Source organism: Galeopterus variegatus, unplaced genomic scaffold (assembly GCF_000696425.1).
Source record: "Galeopterus variegatus unplaced genomic scaffold, G_variegatus-3.0.2 Scaffold6598, whole genome shotgun sequence".
Classification (NCBI taxonomy): Eukaryota; Metazoa; Chordata; class Mammalia; order Dermoptera; family Cynocephalidae; genus Galeopterus; species Galeopterus variegatus.
In genome coordinates, this window is record NW_007732709.1 from 80,079 (window position 1) to 96,079 (window position 16,001).

General features: G+C 42.4%; 1 protein-coding gene across 1 annotated transcript in view; it reads left to right on the forward strand.

Moving 5' to 3' along the window:
* LOC103606454 (SPARC-related modular calcium-binding protein 1-like) overlaps positions 1-16,001 on the forward strand; it is a gene marked incomplete at its 5' end in the record, with an annotated part of 39,656 nt that overhangs the window by 7,791 nt on the left and 15,864 nt on the right. The window contains one exon of the mRNA XM_008591043.1: positions 14,174-14,273. Within this exon, the coding sequence (XP_008589265.1) occupies positions 14,174-14,273 (100 nt within the window). The remainder of the gene's footprint in view (positions 1-14,173; positions 14,274-16,001) is intronic.

The window sequence follows — 16,001 nt, forward strand, 5'->3', positions numbered from 1 at the left end:
CAAAAGACAAAAAAAAATATATATATATATATATATATATATATATATATATAAATATTTAGCCTCAAGGACTTCCACCTGTTATGTTTATAGTAGCAAAAATTTGGAAACAACCTAAATTTCCAGTAGTAGAGAATTGCTTACACAAATTATGACATAGTTACACTATGCAACTACTAAAATGATGTGTTGTAGGGGCTTATTTTATGTATGTGTGTATATATGTATATTAGGGACTTAACCAAATAATTAGAAATATTTTAATTTTTTTTTCTAAATAGAAAAGCTATACACACTCTGTTAAAAAAAGTTCTGACAAACAGAAGTACATAAGATAGAAGGATAAAGCCAGTGATCTGGTCTCCCTGATAATAACGATTAAGTCCATAAACCTATCGATTTCTTTCCTTGTGTGTACTTATTCTCTTTAAAATGATATAATATCATATATTGTCATAACATTTTCTTAACTAATTATATTGTTGACTTATTTCTGAGTAAATTATATATAGCTCTACTTCATTTTTTCAAATGGCTGCATTATATTCCATTGTATGGATGTATCGTGAATTCTGGAAATTTGGGGATTAAACTTCCAGCTGTATATCGGGTCAAACAACATGCACTTTTAAAAGCATTTGATGCATATAGGATGAGCATTCCTAATCCAAAAATCCAAAGCGTTAAATGCTCCAAAATCCAAAACTTTTTGAGGTCTGTCATGCTCAAAGGAAATGCTCATTGGAGGAATTCAAATTTTGGATTAGGGATACATTTGCAGTATGTATTCTGCAAATATTCCAAAATCTAAAATAATCAAAAATCCGAAACACTTCTGGTCCAAAGCAGATGGGAGATACTCAACCTGTACTATTCAATTGCTTTCCATAAATGTTGAGCAGCAATGTAGTTGATTGGTGGTTGTTATCAGACACAATCCCAAGCCATTTTATTTTTTTGTGTGTTGAGAGATTGCAGTTCTAATAATATTATAGAACATGAAACACTATTCCTTATAATTATTTCTATGTGAAAAAAGTGTTATGTTTCTTGTCTTTGAGCTTCATGTTTAAGAAACAATCTTTCTTGATATAGCTCTGCAGGCACTATGACATTTCCCATTTTCACTCTTTCTAACCATTGCTCCCCCTACCAATGCATAAAATACTTTTATATTTCCTGAGGTCATTTTTTTTTTTTTTTTGCAGATAGGGGCCTGGAGAGCTGTAATTTCTTCTTGATGATGCTTTGTTCTGAAGATGGAAGCTCACAGAAAAAGTTCTGTGGCTTTTTGACAAAGGCAGTGGGCTCCCTTGTCATTTCTGTATTCTTACTATTGTATTTCCTAAAACCTGGGAATGCAACACTTATTTCTTACATGCCTAGCACTGAGCTATGAAGCAGGTCTTGTTCCTTTTTAGCACCCCCCACCTCCCCCACAGTACAGAACTGCTTCTTCCTGATGTCACCCCAGTAGACCTGAGTTGTGTGACCAGGTTGTCCTGGAAACACCTTGGCTTACCATCTGTTCCTCCCTCCTCCAGATTCTCAGTAAGTACTGAAGGTGTCACTGCTTCACATGAACTGTGAGCCTCTGTTGACCTGGGTGGATTAAACATTGGCAGGCTGGAATGCTGAGCATCCTCATAGGGTGGAAGGGATTTGTCCTATTTTTGATGAGCCTAGAGTCTAGAAAGAATCCAGGGGCAATGGTCTTCTGTGCCTTGATGTGGACAGATCTTGCCTGGAGTCACAGTGTTGATCTCTCCTCAGATGGTGTATATGCCTCTTTAGGTAAAGCACTGAGACCAGGTTGCATCTGTGAGCTGGAGTGTTCCTGAGCTCCTCCAGTCACAGACGGCCCCTTTGGATGCCCCAAACAAAGCCAGTTCTGTATGTTTTAGAGGATGGTGCCCTGCTTTCGACCTTCTCAGCCTTCTGGGGCATGTCTAATGCCAACTCTTTTTTTTTTTTAAGCATACTGTTAAAAATTCAAGTCCATCCTTTATGTATAAATGGCATAAATGGTAACTAGATCCACTGTTGGGCAAGTTGTTGCTTTTCTTTTTTCTTTTTTGTTAAGTGCACAGTAAACATATTATTATTATTACAATTTGAACATCTACTGTGTCCAGGGCATCTTACTACTTGTTTTACATGTGTTTTTCATTGAATTGCTTTTGTTCCAAACAACTGATTCATACAAAAATGCCCTCTATTTAGCACAGTTGCTGCTCAGCAGATGTTAGTTTCTTCCTCTTTAGGTCTCAGTTTGTTCAACTGTAACGTGGGAGAGTTGAGCTAGTCCAGAGATTGGCGAATTGTGGTCTGTGGGCTGGCCACCTGTTTTTGTTCTTTAAAATAACAGCTTCAGAATTTATCCTTTTGAAGTGTACACTTGGGTGTTTTTTAGTATATTCCGAGTTGTGCAATCATTGCCACTATCTAGTGCCAAAACATTTTCATCACCCAGGAAGAAATCTGGTACCCATTAGCAGTTACTCCCCATAACCCCTCTCCTTAGCCCCTGGCAACCACTAATCTAGTTTCTATTTCTATGATTTGCTTATTCTGGACTCTTCATATATATGGAATCATAATATGTGATCTTTTGCAACTGGCTTCTTTTATTCAGCATATTTTCAAGATTTATCCATGCCATAACATGAATCAGTTTTTCATTCCTTTTTATTGTCAGATAATATTCTATTCTACCAATATACCCCCATTTATTTATCTGTTTGTCAGCTGATGGATATTTGGGTTGTTTGCATTTTTTGGCTATTATAAATAATGCTATTGTGAACATTTGTGTATGTTTTGGTGTGGACATATTTTTCAGTTCTCTTGGTACATACCTAGGAGTAGAATTGCTAGGTCATATGGTAACTCTATGTTTAAGCTTTTGAGGAACTGACAGACTGTGTTCCAAGGTTGCTGCACCATTTTACATTCCCACCAGCAATGTATGGAGGTTCCAACTTCTCTGCATCTTTGCCAACACCCACACTTGTTATTATCTGTCTTCTTTATTATAGCCATCCTGGTGGGTATGAAGTGGCATCTTATTGTGATTTTGATTTGCATTTCCCTAATGACTAATGATGTTGAAAATCTTTTCATGTGCTCTTTGGTCATTTGTATATTTTGGAGCAATGTTTATTCAGATCCTTTGCTCATTTCTTAATGTACTTATTTTTCTTTTTATTATTGAATTGTAAGAGATTTTTAAATTATATACATTCTGGATACAAGACTCTTATCAGATTTATGATTTACAAATACTTTCTCCCATCCTATGGGTTGTCTTTTCAGGATCCTTTGCTCATTTCTTAATGTACTTATTTTTCTTTTTATTATTGAATTGTAAGAGATTTTTAAATTATATACATTCTAGATATAAGACTCTTATCAGATTTATGATTTACAAATACTTTCTCCCATCCTATGGGTTGTCTTTTCACTTTCTTGATAATGTCCTTTGAGGTACAAGTTTTAATTTTGAAATTGAATTTATCTATTTTTTACTTTTATTGCTTATACTTTTGTTATTATACCTAAGAAACCATTCCCCAATCTAAGGTAACAAAGATTTACTTCTATGTTTTCTTTTAAGAGTTTTATTGTTTTAGCTCTTACATTAAGGTCTTTGATCCATTTTGAGTTAACTTTTGTGCACGGCTTGAGGTAGGGATCCAATTTCATTCTTTTGCCTGTGTATGTCCAGTTATTTCCCCTCTTTGAATTGTCCTGGTGCCCTTGTCAAAAATCAGTTGGCTGTAAGTGTGAGGGCTTGTTTCTGGGATCTGAATTGTATTCTATTTATTTGTCTAGCCTTTCCCAGTGCCACACTGTCTTGATTACTCTAACTTTGTAGTAAGTTTTGAAATCTTTTTTTTACTATTTAAATTAACAGTAAGAAGAGTGTCATTCTGCATCCATGTGTGGGTTTGATGCCAGCTAGGAGGGGGAGTGCCTATGCTATGGCCTGAGGTTTTGTGACTGTATCAGTGTCCTTGGTTTGATATTTGCAAGAGAAAAGAAAGGTCAGGGGAGAAAGGTGCACATTGGGGGTGGGAAACTCTCTAGAATCACCAAAGATGAGACTGTATATTTCTAAGAGCTCTCAATCTTTGACAGGCTAATATTTCTTTGAATCTATAAGCAGGGAAGGGACTTCTTTTTCAAATTAGAAACCGTGGGTTACAGTGAGCCTTGATGGCTTAGAGGAGACATGTTGCTGCCTGTCTGAGTAGAGCATTGGGCTTGTGCTCACTCTTCTCCCTATCTGGACATATTCTCTGTGGTCATTAAGGTTCTCGGCACGTCGAGATCTGGGAAGATGTAGAAGCTGGAGCCCAGTGAGCAACTCGCTCTACTCTGTGCCTTCCTGTGGGAGGTCTAGGTGGCATATAATTTGCAGTGAGTAAGCATCTAAGTTACGTGCTATGAAAGTAAATTTTTAATTTTCTAAGTGATGGCAGGGACAGGGCCTGATCCATTCATGTGTAGGAAGGGCTTGTCTAGGAAGTGACTTCTCTAATCTTTTGCACATGGCAGGAACCACCATCTCATCCTTACAATGGGAGAACTGGTACCCCTTGGTCATCCATCAGGTGCAGAAACGTGCAATAGGAGGAGAGTAGATGGAGCATGCTGTGTGCTCAGCACACCGTATCCATCGTCTTCTGTGGGCACCTGCCCACCGCAGCCTCTGCTCTGCCTACTCTTCAGTGGCTGTTCTCTAGCTGAGTGGCCACTGTTCATATGCTCCCAGATTGGCTGGCATCATTTGCTTTGGAGTGAGAACGCAGGGTTTGGGTGTTCTCAGCTGGGCATCTGAGCTCCCTGTAGCTCTTGGTGATTCTGTCCCTACAGTTTGTCCATTGTGGAAATGAAAGGAACAAGCTCTGGGAGGTATCTGCAGCTGCTCTTGTGCAAGGGGGTGCACTAGGGGAGGGAAGGAAAGAGACAAGCCTGCTTCCCTGGCCTTCCTGCTGCCTATGGGAGAGGAGAGGCTCAGTGATGGGAAGCTTCAGTCGCTCTCTCTGCTATTCTTTTCTTTTTCAGATCATCATCATCATCATCAACAACGTCACTTTCTTACTTATATCTGAACAAAGCTCCTATACACGAGGGACTTTCTTATTGTATTTTTAAGACATAAAAACATATTTGATATCCCCTCTCTCCTCTAAAATGGAAATAAAAGCAAATGAACAAGAGGTTCCATATTTGCTGTTTATAAAATCTGGGACATTCTAGACACCAAACAGAGGGGAAGGAGTGAAGAAAATAAAGTTCCTTGGGTCCCTGAAGCCCTAACACTGAAGTTTTAAAAATATCTTTGTGTGTTGGGGGGATGGTGTTCAAACTTTTTGGAAAATATGCATAATTGTTCTTTATAATATACTTGGAAGTGTGGTCTTAACACTGACAAGTACTAGTTTATAAATTTCCACCTTACTCTTCAGCAGCAAAAGTTCAATTTACAGCAGGGTTGTAGAATTATGGATGTTCTGGGCTGAGGAGAACCTCAGAGGTATTTGGTTTATCATCTTCTTCCTCTCTCCACCATGCCTCAGTCCAGGGCTCAGGTTCCACTTACCGCCTCTCACTAAGTAGTCATCCACCTTCTGCTTGATTGCCACCAGACACAGGACGCTTATTCCTACCTGCAGTGACAAAACCCATAATGTTTTTTGGGACAATTTTGTTGGAAAGTCCTTTTTTTACACTGACTTGAGAGCTGTCTTCCTGTAATTTTCAACAGATGACCCCAGTTCTAGCTATGGGACTTAGAGAATCCCCAGAAATCCCACTTTCCACAGAAAGATATGAAGATGGACACTATTATGTCCTTGTGAAATCCTCTCCTTTAGCCAACAAATACTTCTTTTTGCTCTGGCAAAATACTTAATTCTATCATTCATTCACATAGTGTAGGAATTTATGTCTCTTTCCTCCTGGCCTTTTTCTTCGGAATCCAGTTTGCCAAGTCCCTTCTTATAAAGTGTCCTTCCCCAAACAGGATATGGAATTTCAGATGCGGTCATGGACAGCCTGGGGATGAATGGGGCTGTCTCTTGTTCCTAAACACACCACTTCTAACTAATGTCATGTTGGCAGCCTTGTCACATCATTAACTCATGAAAAACGCAGTCGGCAAAGATTCCCATATTTAGGAGGATTTGAAATTGAGGGATTATCTTCCTTAAATCTCCTATTAAATTCTGGAGGATGAGGTAAATAGCCTAAAAGGAAAATTTCTCATTCACCAACACAGCGTCCTCCCTGGACCTGGTGTGGAGTAGGAGACTGTCTACAGCCAACAAGAACACTAGTGCTCTGCTATGGTCTGCATCTTCCCTGCAAAAGGGAAGAGGGAGAGGATGAAATCCGTGTGTGCTGAGCACATACCCTACACCTGGTGCTTTACATATCTTGTCTTAGTTTGTCTTCTCAATAACCTTCAGTGTGGTGCCATTGGCCCTGCTTCACAGATAGGCTCAGAGAGGTTAAGTGACTTTGGCAACATCACACAGCTAGTGGCAGACATGGTATTTAAATCCAGGTCTTTTTGGCTCCAAAGTCATGTTTTTTCTTCTACATCTTGTTGCTCCTCCAGCAAACCTGACTAAATAGGAGAGGGACATTTGTGGGATAACTGTTTCCAAACTGAGGAAAAAATAGCTTTATGCTAGATAAGCCCAAAGGATTACACCATCCCTTCCTTCTCTTTCTCTCACACCTTTCCCAATGCAATCGAACTCTCTTCCATGTGTGAACTCACCCAGAACATTTAATGCTGCAGTCATTAGAAGGCATGCATTAAAATGCCACATGTCATTAAAACAACTGGAATATAAAAACTTTGGGAAGAAGGATAATCACAAAGCTCTTTGTTCCCAGATTCTCATCTAGAAAAGTACTTGTTTCTTGAGTGGGAAGAGTCCTCTAAAACAGTGGTTCTTGAAGCACGGTCCTTAGACCAGCAGCAACAGCCTCCAGAGAACTTGTTAGAAATGCAAATTCTCCAGATGACTCCAGACCTAATGAATCCACAAACTCTGCAGGTGGGGCCCAACAATTATTTTTTTTTTTTGGCAGCTATCTAGTACAAGGAAGCAATGTTTTAATAAGCCCTCCAGGTGAGTCTCATATGCACCCAATAAACAGTGTTCTCCTGCAGCTTCTGATGGACAGAGAGTTTCCCGGGGGCTAAGTGGCAATCTCAGATGATCTGGAGACTCAGTCTTCCAGCTAGAGCCTGTGGCTCCTCAGATGTCCTACAGGGAATGCAACCCAGAGGAAAACAGGGCAGCTGAGAATGTAGCCCTGAAACCAAATCATCTGTAGGACCACCAGCAAGATGCTTAACTTTCACTATGCACTGGCTTACAATAATCTGAGGAAGCTGCTAACTGATCTGGAGCAAGGGGCAGATTATAGAGAAAGAAGTCTCCCACTGCCAAGAGAGAGTTCGAAGAATATCCACATGCCTTCTACTTTTAGTTTAACTTTTTCCCACTAGGAGATGTTCATGTACATGGTAGTAGTAATTTCATTTCAAACTTGGTAGTTGCTGCTGGGAATGCTGAATCAAGCCTGTCCCTATATATGGTTCATGGTTTCTATTTTATAAAAGAGGCATGAAGAAATAGATGGGAGGAAACTCAGCCACAGCCTGAGAAGGAGCTGTGCCTTGGAGGGGATGAGGGAATCCCCATTGTCCTGGAAGGTCTGAGGCAGTTCAAGATTGATTTCTTAACAGATATATGAGGGTACTTCAAAAAGTTTGTGGAAAATATAGGATTAAATGATAATCTTTCCATGAACATTTTGAAGTATCCTTCTATAGCTTGAGAAAGTGTTACAAAAAGGGGAAGGTTGATGGAAGGAAATTCTTTCAAGCATAGTGAGATAATCCCAAAGGAAAGCCTGACACCCAGACTATAAGAAGGTGGGACTGGGCAGAGCAAATGAACACAGCAAGGCCCTGCCCTTCAGGATACTGCCTTTTTTCTTTCCAAAGCATGTTTCAGCAAGCATTAGTGCTATCAAATGCTCCCCACACAAAAATTAGGGGAGGGTACCTTAGTTTAATAAGGTTAGGAATTGCTGCAAATGGTATCTTCTTCTTAGACTTGAATCATTAATCAATTTAAAGCTAGGAGAAATTTTTCAGTAAAGAAGTCTTAACTTTGTTTAACTCAGTGTTTCCCAAGTTATTTGTCCAGAGAACACCTTTGTCCCCAGTAATTGGTATTTACAGCCCATGGACACCACCTGCATTCATCAGTATATCAAAGCTGCAGAGGTAAAGGTGGTGACAGCAGCAGCTTCTCGTTTCTGGATAAAAGAGGAGAAAGTGGGCTGGGGCTGGGGCGGGGACAGTTTTCATCACTGGTTTCCTGGGGAAGTAGAGGCACATGGTAGGAGGGAGAGCAAAAGAGCAAAGCACAGAGAAGCTGCTCTGGGAGGTGAGGTCCGGCCTGTCAGAGCAGCCTGAAGGAAGAGCCGAGGCAAAGTCGCCCCACCAGTGAGCGCCGGAGCCCCCGTGCTGCTCTCCAGACTGCTTCGGAAAGGCCTCCCCTTCAAACTGGAGCAAAAGACTCTCTTCCAATGCTTCCCTGATGAGAATACTTACCCACATCTCCCTTCCCCTCCAAAAAAGCGTTCTATCTGCCAGGGAATTTCAAGGCACACAGAGACCCAGTCAGTTCCCTGAGACACAGCACTTGTAACCACTTCCTGTCTCCTTCTGCCTGCTAGGTCTGGGAGAGTCCCATCTGCCGGGACTAGGTACTGCAGACCACGCTCCTGCTCTCTCTGGGCCCCAGTGTCCTCAGCTGTAAACTGTTTGGGTTAGATTGGTGATCTCTAAAGTTTTTTCCAGCTTTGTAATTCCGAAATTTTATGAGTGCTTAAATACCAGGATTCGAATTTCCTGTGCCATTACTTTCTTTTTCTTTAAATTAAATTAATTTTTTTTTTCAGTTATTTATTTTAAATGGGCAGATACAATTGTATGTGTTTATCATGTACCATGTGATGTTTTGAAGTGCATATGCATTGTGGAATGGTTAAGTCTAGGTTAGGAATATATGCATTACCTCACAGTTACCGTTTTTGTGCTGAGAACACTTAACATCCACTCTCAGCATTTTCCAAGGATGCAACGCGAGGGTCCTTCAAAGAATTCATGGAAAAATAGACTGAAAGATAATGCGAATCTTTCCATGAACTTTTTGAAGTACTCTCATATATTGTCATTTGTGTTGTTATTAACTAGCTGTGACATTTGAACAAATAACCTCCGTTCTTGTGCCACTCCTATAAAGGACTTGCACACAGTGTGACTTTGAGGCCCAAATGAGGTAATGCATAGATCATGGACAGTAGGAAGTGGTATTTTACATTTTGTGCATGGCGCTGTGGTGACAGGCCCTCTGTTTTCATGCTGCTTTCTGCCCACCCACTCTGCGATCTGCTATCCCCGGTGAGCTGATACTCTCTCTGCTTCCCTCCCATCATTAGTCGCTCCGTTGTCTTTTGGGCGTGCTTGCCTCCCGCATTCTTCCAGGGGTCCAGGAGTTGGGCTAATGTTGGAGATTAGCAGGCTTAAAATGGTTTCAGATTTGTCTCAATTTGTATGGAGGTTGACCTGAAATATACCACTGAGCTGTTTACGTAAAGGGCTTTTTGCCAAGAATATTAAAGTATATGGATCAGAGATGGAATTTACTTAAGAACACATTGTTTTAAAGTATTTTTAGGAACACCAGTTTTATCAACAGTATAGTTACAATACGCAGTAGTCCCCTCTTATCCGAGGGAGGTACATTCTAAGACCCCCCCATGGATGCCTGAAACTGCCGATAGTACTTAACCCTATACATACTATGTTTTTTTCCAATAAACACGTACCTATGATAAAGTTTAATTTATAAAAGAGTCACAGTAAGAGTAACAACAACAATAATAAATAGAACAATTAAGTAAAACAGGAGTTACTCGAAAACAATCACTGCAATACCGAGACAGTTGATCTGATCACGGCCACTAAGTGACTAACGGGTGGGTAGCGCACACAGCGTGGATATGCTGGACAAAGGGATGATTCATGTCTGGGGTGGGACAGAGCTGGATGGCGCGAGATTTCATCACGCTACTGAGAATGGTGCACAATTTAAAACTTATGAATTGTTTATTTCTGGAATTTTCCATTTAACATTTTCGGACTGTGGTTGACAGCAGGTAAGTGAAACTGGAAAGCAAAACCGAGGATAAGGGGAACTGCTGTAAGCAGATAGTAACCTCACTTAGGTTTATGTGCAACACTTTTTGTTCCTTAAGGAAGACCTTCAGTGGATACTTCAGCCTTCCGAGGATGTTCCAGAGTGGTGTAGATGCAATTCCATGGTTTGCATCTGTACGTTTGGGGCAAGAACAACCCTGAGTTTTAAGAACTGTGCAGCAAGAGGTTAGAAATGGCCAACTGTCTCATCAACTCCTCTTGGCCCAGCCTTTTCCCATAGATTAAGTCTCAGTTGACTAATCTGAGGCTCCCAGGGGAAACAAAGGGTATTACTAATTAATTTAAAAGACCTAAGTTTGCAAGGGAAGATGCTAAACCAGGTAGAATTTATATCATGATTGTGTATGTAAGCCATCAGTTCTGTACAATTTACACCCTGATTGCTTTTCTGCAAGAAGTCTTATTTCTGTCCTTGGAGAGTAATAGAACTATTTCTATACGAAAACGAACTTCTTCCTCCACCCAAACTTTTCCAAACTTTTTGCTGATTTCAGACTGCCCTTCCTTCTGGCCTTTTTGAGTGTACAAATAGTTTGCTAAAAAATAACACAAAGATAATAAAAATAAATAGCTAAGGTTAATTGGGCACTTACCCTGTGAACTATGTGCTTTATTTACATTTTTAAGTTTAATTCTCCCAACGACTGAAATAGATATCATTTTATTATCTTCCCCTTTTTAAATAGATGCAGACAATCTGAGGCTTGGTTTGATTAAGCTTTCCAAGGCTGCAGAAGGAGTTAAGCAGTGGAGCCAAGCAGGCAGGCTGCAGGCTGCCTCCACATAACCTCTTTTTCTGCAAGAAGACATCTTGAAAACTCTCTAAAACTACTTAAAAACAACCTCTCAGCTGAGAACCATAGGCTGATTTGCTTGGGGCTCCTTCAACAAAAGGATTTTGCTCTGCTCACGCAGTTCCTACAGTCTGAGGCCCTGCTTGGGTCTTCCACGCCTTCTTTTGCTTACAGCTACTTTCTCCCCTGCAGCACACCTGGGACAGGTGTGCCTGTTACTATGTACCCCAGGCCTCAGACGAACGTGGCAATAATTCCTCAGCCAATTTCACTTTTATAGGACTTGGAAGGAGCTCCCACCCTGAGGATTTTGTAATCTGGGGTCTGTTCTTTGCAGCCTGGATTGAGGAAAATGCTGACGGCCCTGAGGAGAAAGGAGCTGTGTTTGGGCCTGTGGGCCTGGCTCAGGGCTGGGAGGCAGTGTCCATGTGCTTGTGGGGATACAATTGGTGCACTCAGTGAGAATGCAGCACTGGGGACCCTCCGAGCCAAGAGGTCAGATTATATCCCCTGAAATAAAGCTTTGGGCTTAGCCTCTAAGTCATGCATTTAGCTCAGTCCTCAGCAGTGTTAACTGGCGCTCTGTGCATACCCCAGGAGAGGGGGCTTTCAGCTCACCTCCTTCTCTGCAGCCTGCTTGACCACAGTGCCCAGCTTCAGCAGTGCAGAATGGGGCCAGAGGCACAGTCCTCTTGGAGAGAGAAGGCTGCTTTGGCCACAGGAGCCCAGGGGTCCAGGAGTGAGTCAGCGTGGCTGCTCAGAGCCTCGGACAGGTTTCTTCAGAGGTGATTATTGTCCAAGGAGGAGAAATCAGACAGCCAGCCCCCATTAAAATGCTGCCATTGGCAAGGAGTCTTCTCTGGGAAACATCCCTGGCAGGATGGAATCCAAGGGGGTCAACTCCAAGTTTCCAGCAGCATTTCCCACCCTCCGGAGGTTACTGGAGGAGCTCTAGCCTGTGAGGGGCCGGCTTGCCAGGTGTTTCTGCCATAGTCGAGAGCAATCACTGCTGTAGCCACTCTGCATCCAGCCTTCCCCACCAGCCAGGCACCGGGCTTGGTCATCAGAGCCTCGGGGTTGACATCATTATTCCTATTTTACAGACAGGGCTCCAAGCTAAGTAACATGCCTAGTTCATAACTTGCTCAAACCCAGGTCTGCCTGGATTTCTTCCCATTCCACCTTCAGTCCTCCTCAGAAGGTAGTGCCAGCCCAACCCAAGATATTGATTGTGGGGGGCATCTGGGGTAGCAGCCAAGGCCATGGTATGAAGCAGTAGTGGAATGTGGTGCTGGGGTAGAGGCCTCGAATGCGTGTCCTTGTGTAGACAGTAGAGGTGAATGCCTCGTTTATGCAGCACTCATGTTACTGGTAGGAATAAAGGCCCTTCTATCTCATCTTATCCTGATTTCTGTAGGTAGGTCTGTAGTGAAACAACTTGTCTTTGGGGAAATTAATGGTGTTTGGTACCCACGCAAGAGCAGAAATCTTTCTGTAGCTTTTTGCCTTAGAGATAACTTTTGGATTTCACCCAGACTGTCAGATCTCTCTTCTCACTCGGTATTCTTCTATACCTCTGCACTCAATTTATATGCACTTACTGTTTAGCTGTGATTCCTATGTGTCCTTGATTCCAGGAGGCACATTTTTTCACACTTTAATGTCTTTGCAGTTGGCACATATCTTAAAATTGGGGTCTACATTTAATGTGGTGGGGCTGTTTAAATTGATACTGCATTTTTAGAATTGATGGAGACCAAGAATTGAGGGAATATGGTAATTCAGGCCTTTATTCAACCTATCAACTGCCTACAATAAATGTCAGGCATTATGCTAGATGCTGGGAATGTAAAAATAACTAGTATGCAGTCCTCGAGGTCACAGTCTTGGGGGGAGATGGACTAGACGAAGCAGCATCTGGAGCCCACTGTCACAAGGCTTCTGAATCTGGGGAACTCAGGGTGTGTGGAGGATCTGAACAAGGTGGGTGGGGAGGCTGGGATACTCTGAGGACAAGGTGGATCAGGAAGGAGGATGGGCATACAGAGGAATCAAGAGTGGGTGGGGATGGGTTGGGGAATGGTATTCCAGACAAGTTGAGTAACTGAAGCAAACAAAGGTTCAGAAACATGAGAAACTGTTGTAGAGCATCCACGGGTTCATTGTGGCCATAGTGAAAGGTGTATGTGGAGATATGGGTGTAAAGTCGGGCGGTGGGGCTGGGTAGGGGCAGACATGGAGGACCTCCAGTGAGCGCCATGCAAATGAGCTTAATCTCTACCCTGAGCCCAAAGGCGGAGCATCGAGGGGTTTTAAGCAGGGGAGACTGCCTTGCTGCGTGTTTAGGAACTCTGTATAGAAAGCAGATGGGAAGAGGATAGTGAGGTGGGATGGGAGGAGGTGGGTAGTGTGACAGCTGTTGGAAGAGAAAGAAGACACACCCTGAAGGATGCAAAAGGCCTCGTTTTCATTTACTATTCCCAGACAGATGACCTGCCGTGGAGGCTTGAGGAAGACCACACAGTGCGGCAGCAGGGCATCTAGAAATGGGATGTGCAGGCACCACTGACTTTGCTCTTGCCTAAACCCCACCATGGGTGCGCTTGTCTCAGGAGAGCCACGTGATTGGTAGGCAGGCTGATTCATGAACAGATGCTTGGGAAAACTAGATACGAATAAAAGCTCACCATTTTTAAAAAGCACTTTTTTTTTACAATTGGTTGGGAGTGTATGACAGTGCTTAGGGAAAAAAGTGTACAGGTATTGGTGGGATCCATCACAGGAAAAACACACTGGGCATGTCTCAGTATGGTATCAAACACTAAGTGATAAGAGTCATAGGAAAGAAGCAGATAGCTTGATGTGGTTGTGCCCGGGAGTCACATAGCAAGCAGGTAATCCAAGCTGCTGCCTGACTGCAATCCGCCTCTGAGAGGCACTTGGAGACACACGTGCAGGTGAGAGGTGGAAGGATGGTGATTTGAAAGGGGTGGGAGATGACTCTTGATATTGTGACCCAAGACTCATGGTTCTCTTCCCTTCCTGCTTCCCTGAACAGGTGCAGTGCCATACTTACACGGGGTACTGCTGGTGTGTCACCCCAGATGGGAAGCCCATCAGTGGCTCTTCTGTGCAGAATAAAACTCCTGTATGTTCAGGTACCGTAGGGAGGGGCGGGAAGAATGAAAAGGGTTGGCAAGAGACCCCTTGATTGGTCGCCTGCCTCTTGTGGGGGAACCTTTGAAAGGTCGGTGGTGGTTATAAGCCCGCTTCCAGGTCAGGGAGGATTCCATGCTAACATGCTTACTCGGTAGTCAACTGGGTGATGAGGGTCAGTGTGTGCCTATGTGTATATATTTATTTATTTTGAATCTAGGTTTCTGGTTCAATGCTCTTTATCTAAGCATCGGCTCTAACTCCTAGAGCTGGGATGGCATATAATGTTTAGCTTGCGTGCTGATTGTGATTGCTAGTGGCCCTTGAAGTGCTTTACTGAGATGGATTTCAAGACCACATGGGAGTTTAACATTAAAGGTTGTGGTGATCAATTAGTGATGTCTGTCACAGGTACAGGAGAGGAGAACAGTGGCCTATGTGCTGTATATTTGCTACCCCTGGACAACGTAATATAGTGTAATGGAAAAGTTTCATAACAGGGGCCCTTAAATCTGGTTGATCATTAGCAATACCTGGGCAATTAAAAAGAACCCAAATGTTAGATTCCTCCTTGTGTATTCTGATCCGGTCTGGAGTGAGACCCGAAGTCCTTATTTTTATCAAGCTTCTCAAGCACTTCTGATGATTAGACAGTTTACAGTGATCTGTTGGGTTAGTTCATAGCAAACTCCTTTCTATTCCCAGCTTTATAAGCATAGAAACATTTTGCTGTTTGGTCAGTTTCATGGGATTGTGGATAATGGATATACACAAGCCCCGCACTTTCCACCTCCGTTCAGATGGGAAGGGACTCATGAGTTACTCCCTTAACTCACTATGTGGATAAGACCTCTTTCAAAAAAGCCCATTCTACCCATCAGCTGCTTCATGTCTGTATGTATAGGGTTTCACTTACTATTTTCAATTTTAAGTGCAAAGTATAAAATGTCATGCTAAGACCTATGGGAAATTCCAAGGGCTAGCAGTCTTGCTATCAAAACTTTTTCCTTTTTTTGTAAAATGAAACTTATTCATTTTTCTACTGGCCCTGCTATGTAAAGGGAAAAGTAAGTGGAAAGGGCAGTAAGAATCTACATCAGGAAACCAAAATTTGCAGGCCAAAAAGGGAAGTTTACTTTATTTGTGGTTTACATGGAAACTGGAAACCTTAATTGGGGTTGGGGTGGGGAGGGGCAGGAATTAGCCCTTCTTGCAAATGACCTGGAAAGTTTCATATAAAGCAAACAAATGCACTAGAAACAAGCCATGCAAGGTAATATAATTGAATTATCGCAAAACTAGTATATGGAGAAGGGGTATGATATAGATTAGGAGAATACGAATTCTTTCTTCTCTTTCGATACCCTTTGTGGATGAGCTGGTTGTGCCTTGCATGTGTGGGGTTGGGCATCCTGAGGAAGACAGGTCCCACAGGGTCAGGACTGGAGGATGGAGTGCACGTGGCGTCCCGGCATACGCAGGGCAAGTGTTTGGCCAAACACACATGCTGCCCCTCCTGGAGGAACAGGCTGTATCTAGAAAATTGTTTCCATGCCTCAGACTACTTTGGCCCATTCAGTACAATTGGGCCAACAATTTTCTACTTAATGCAGATGGAAAATCGTTGATTTCCTGCCCTAACCAGCAAGGGATGTCAATCATTGCATTTGCAGTAAGAGGGGGTTTCTTTTCAGTTGGCTCTGCTGACTGGATATGGCTCAGAACATGGA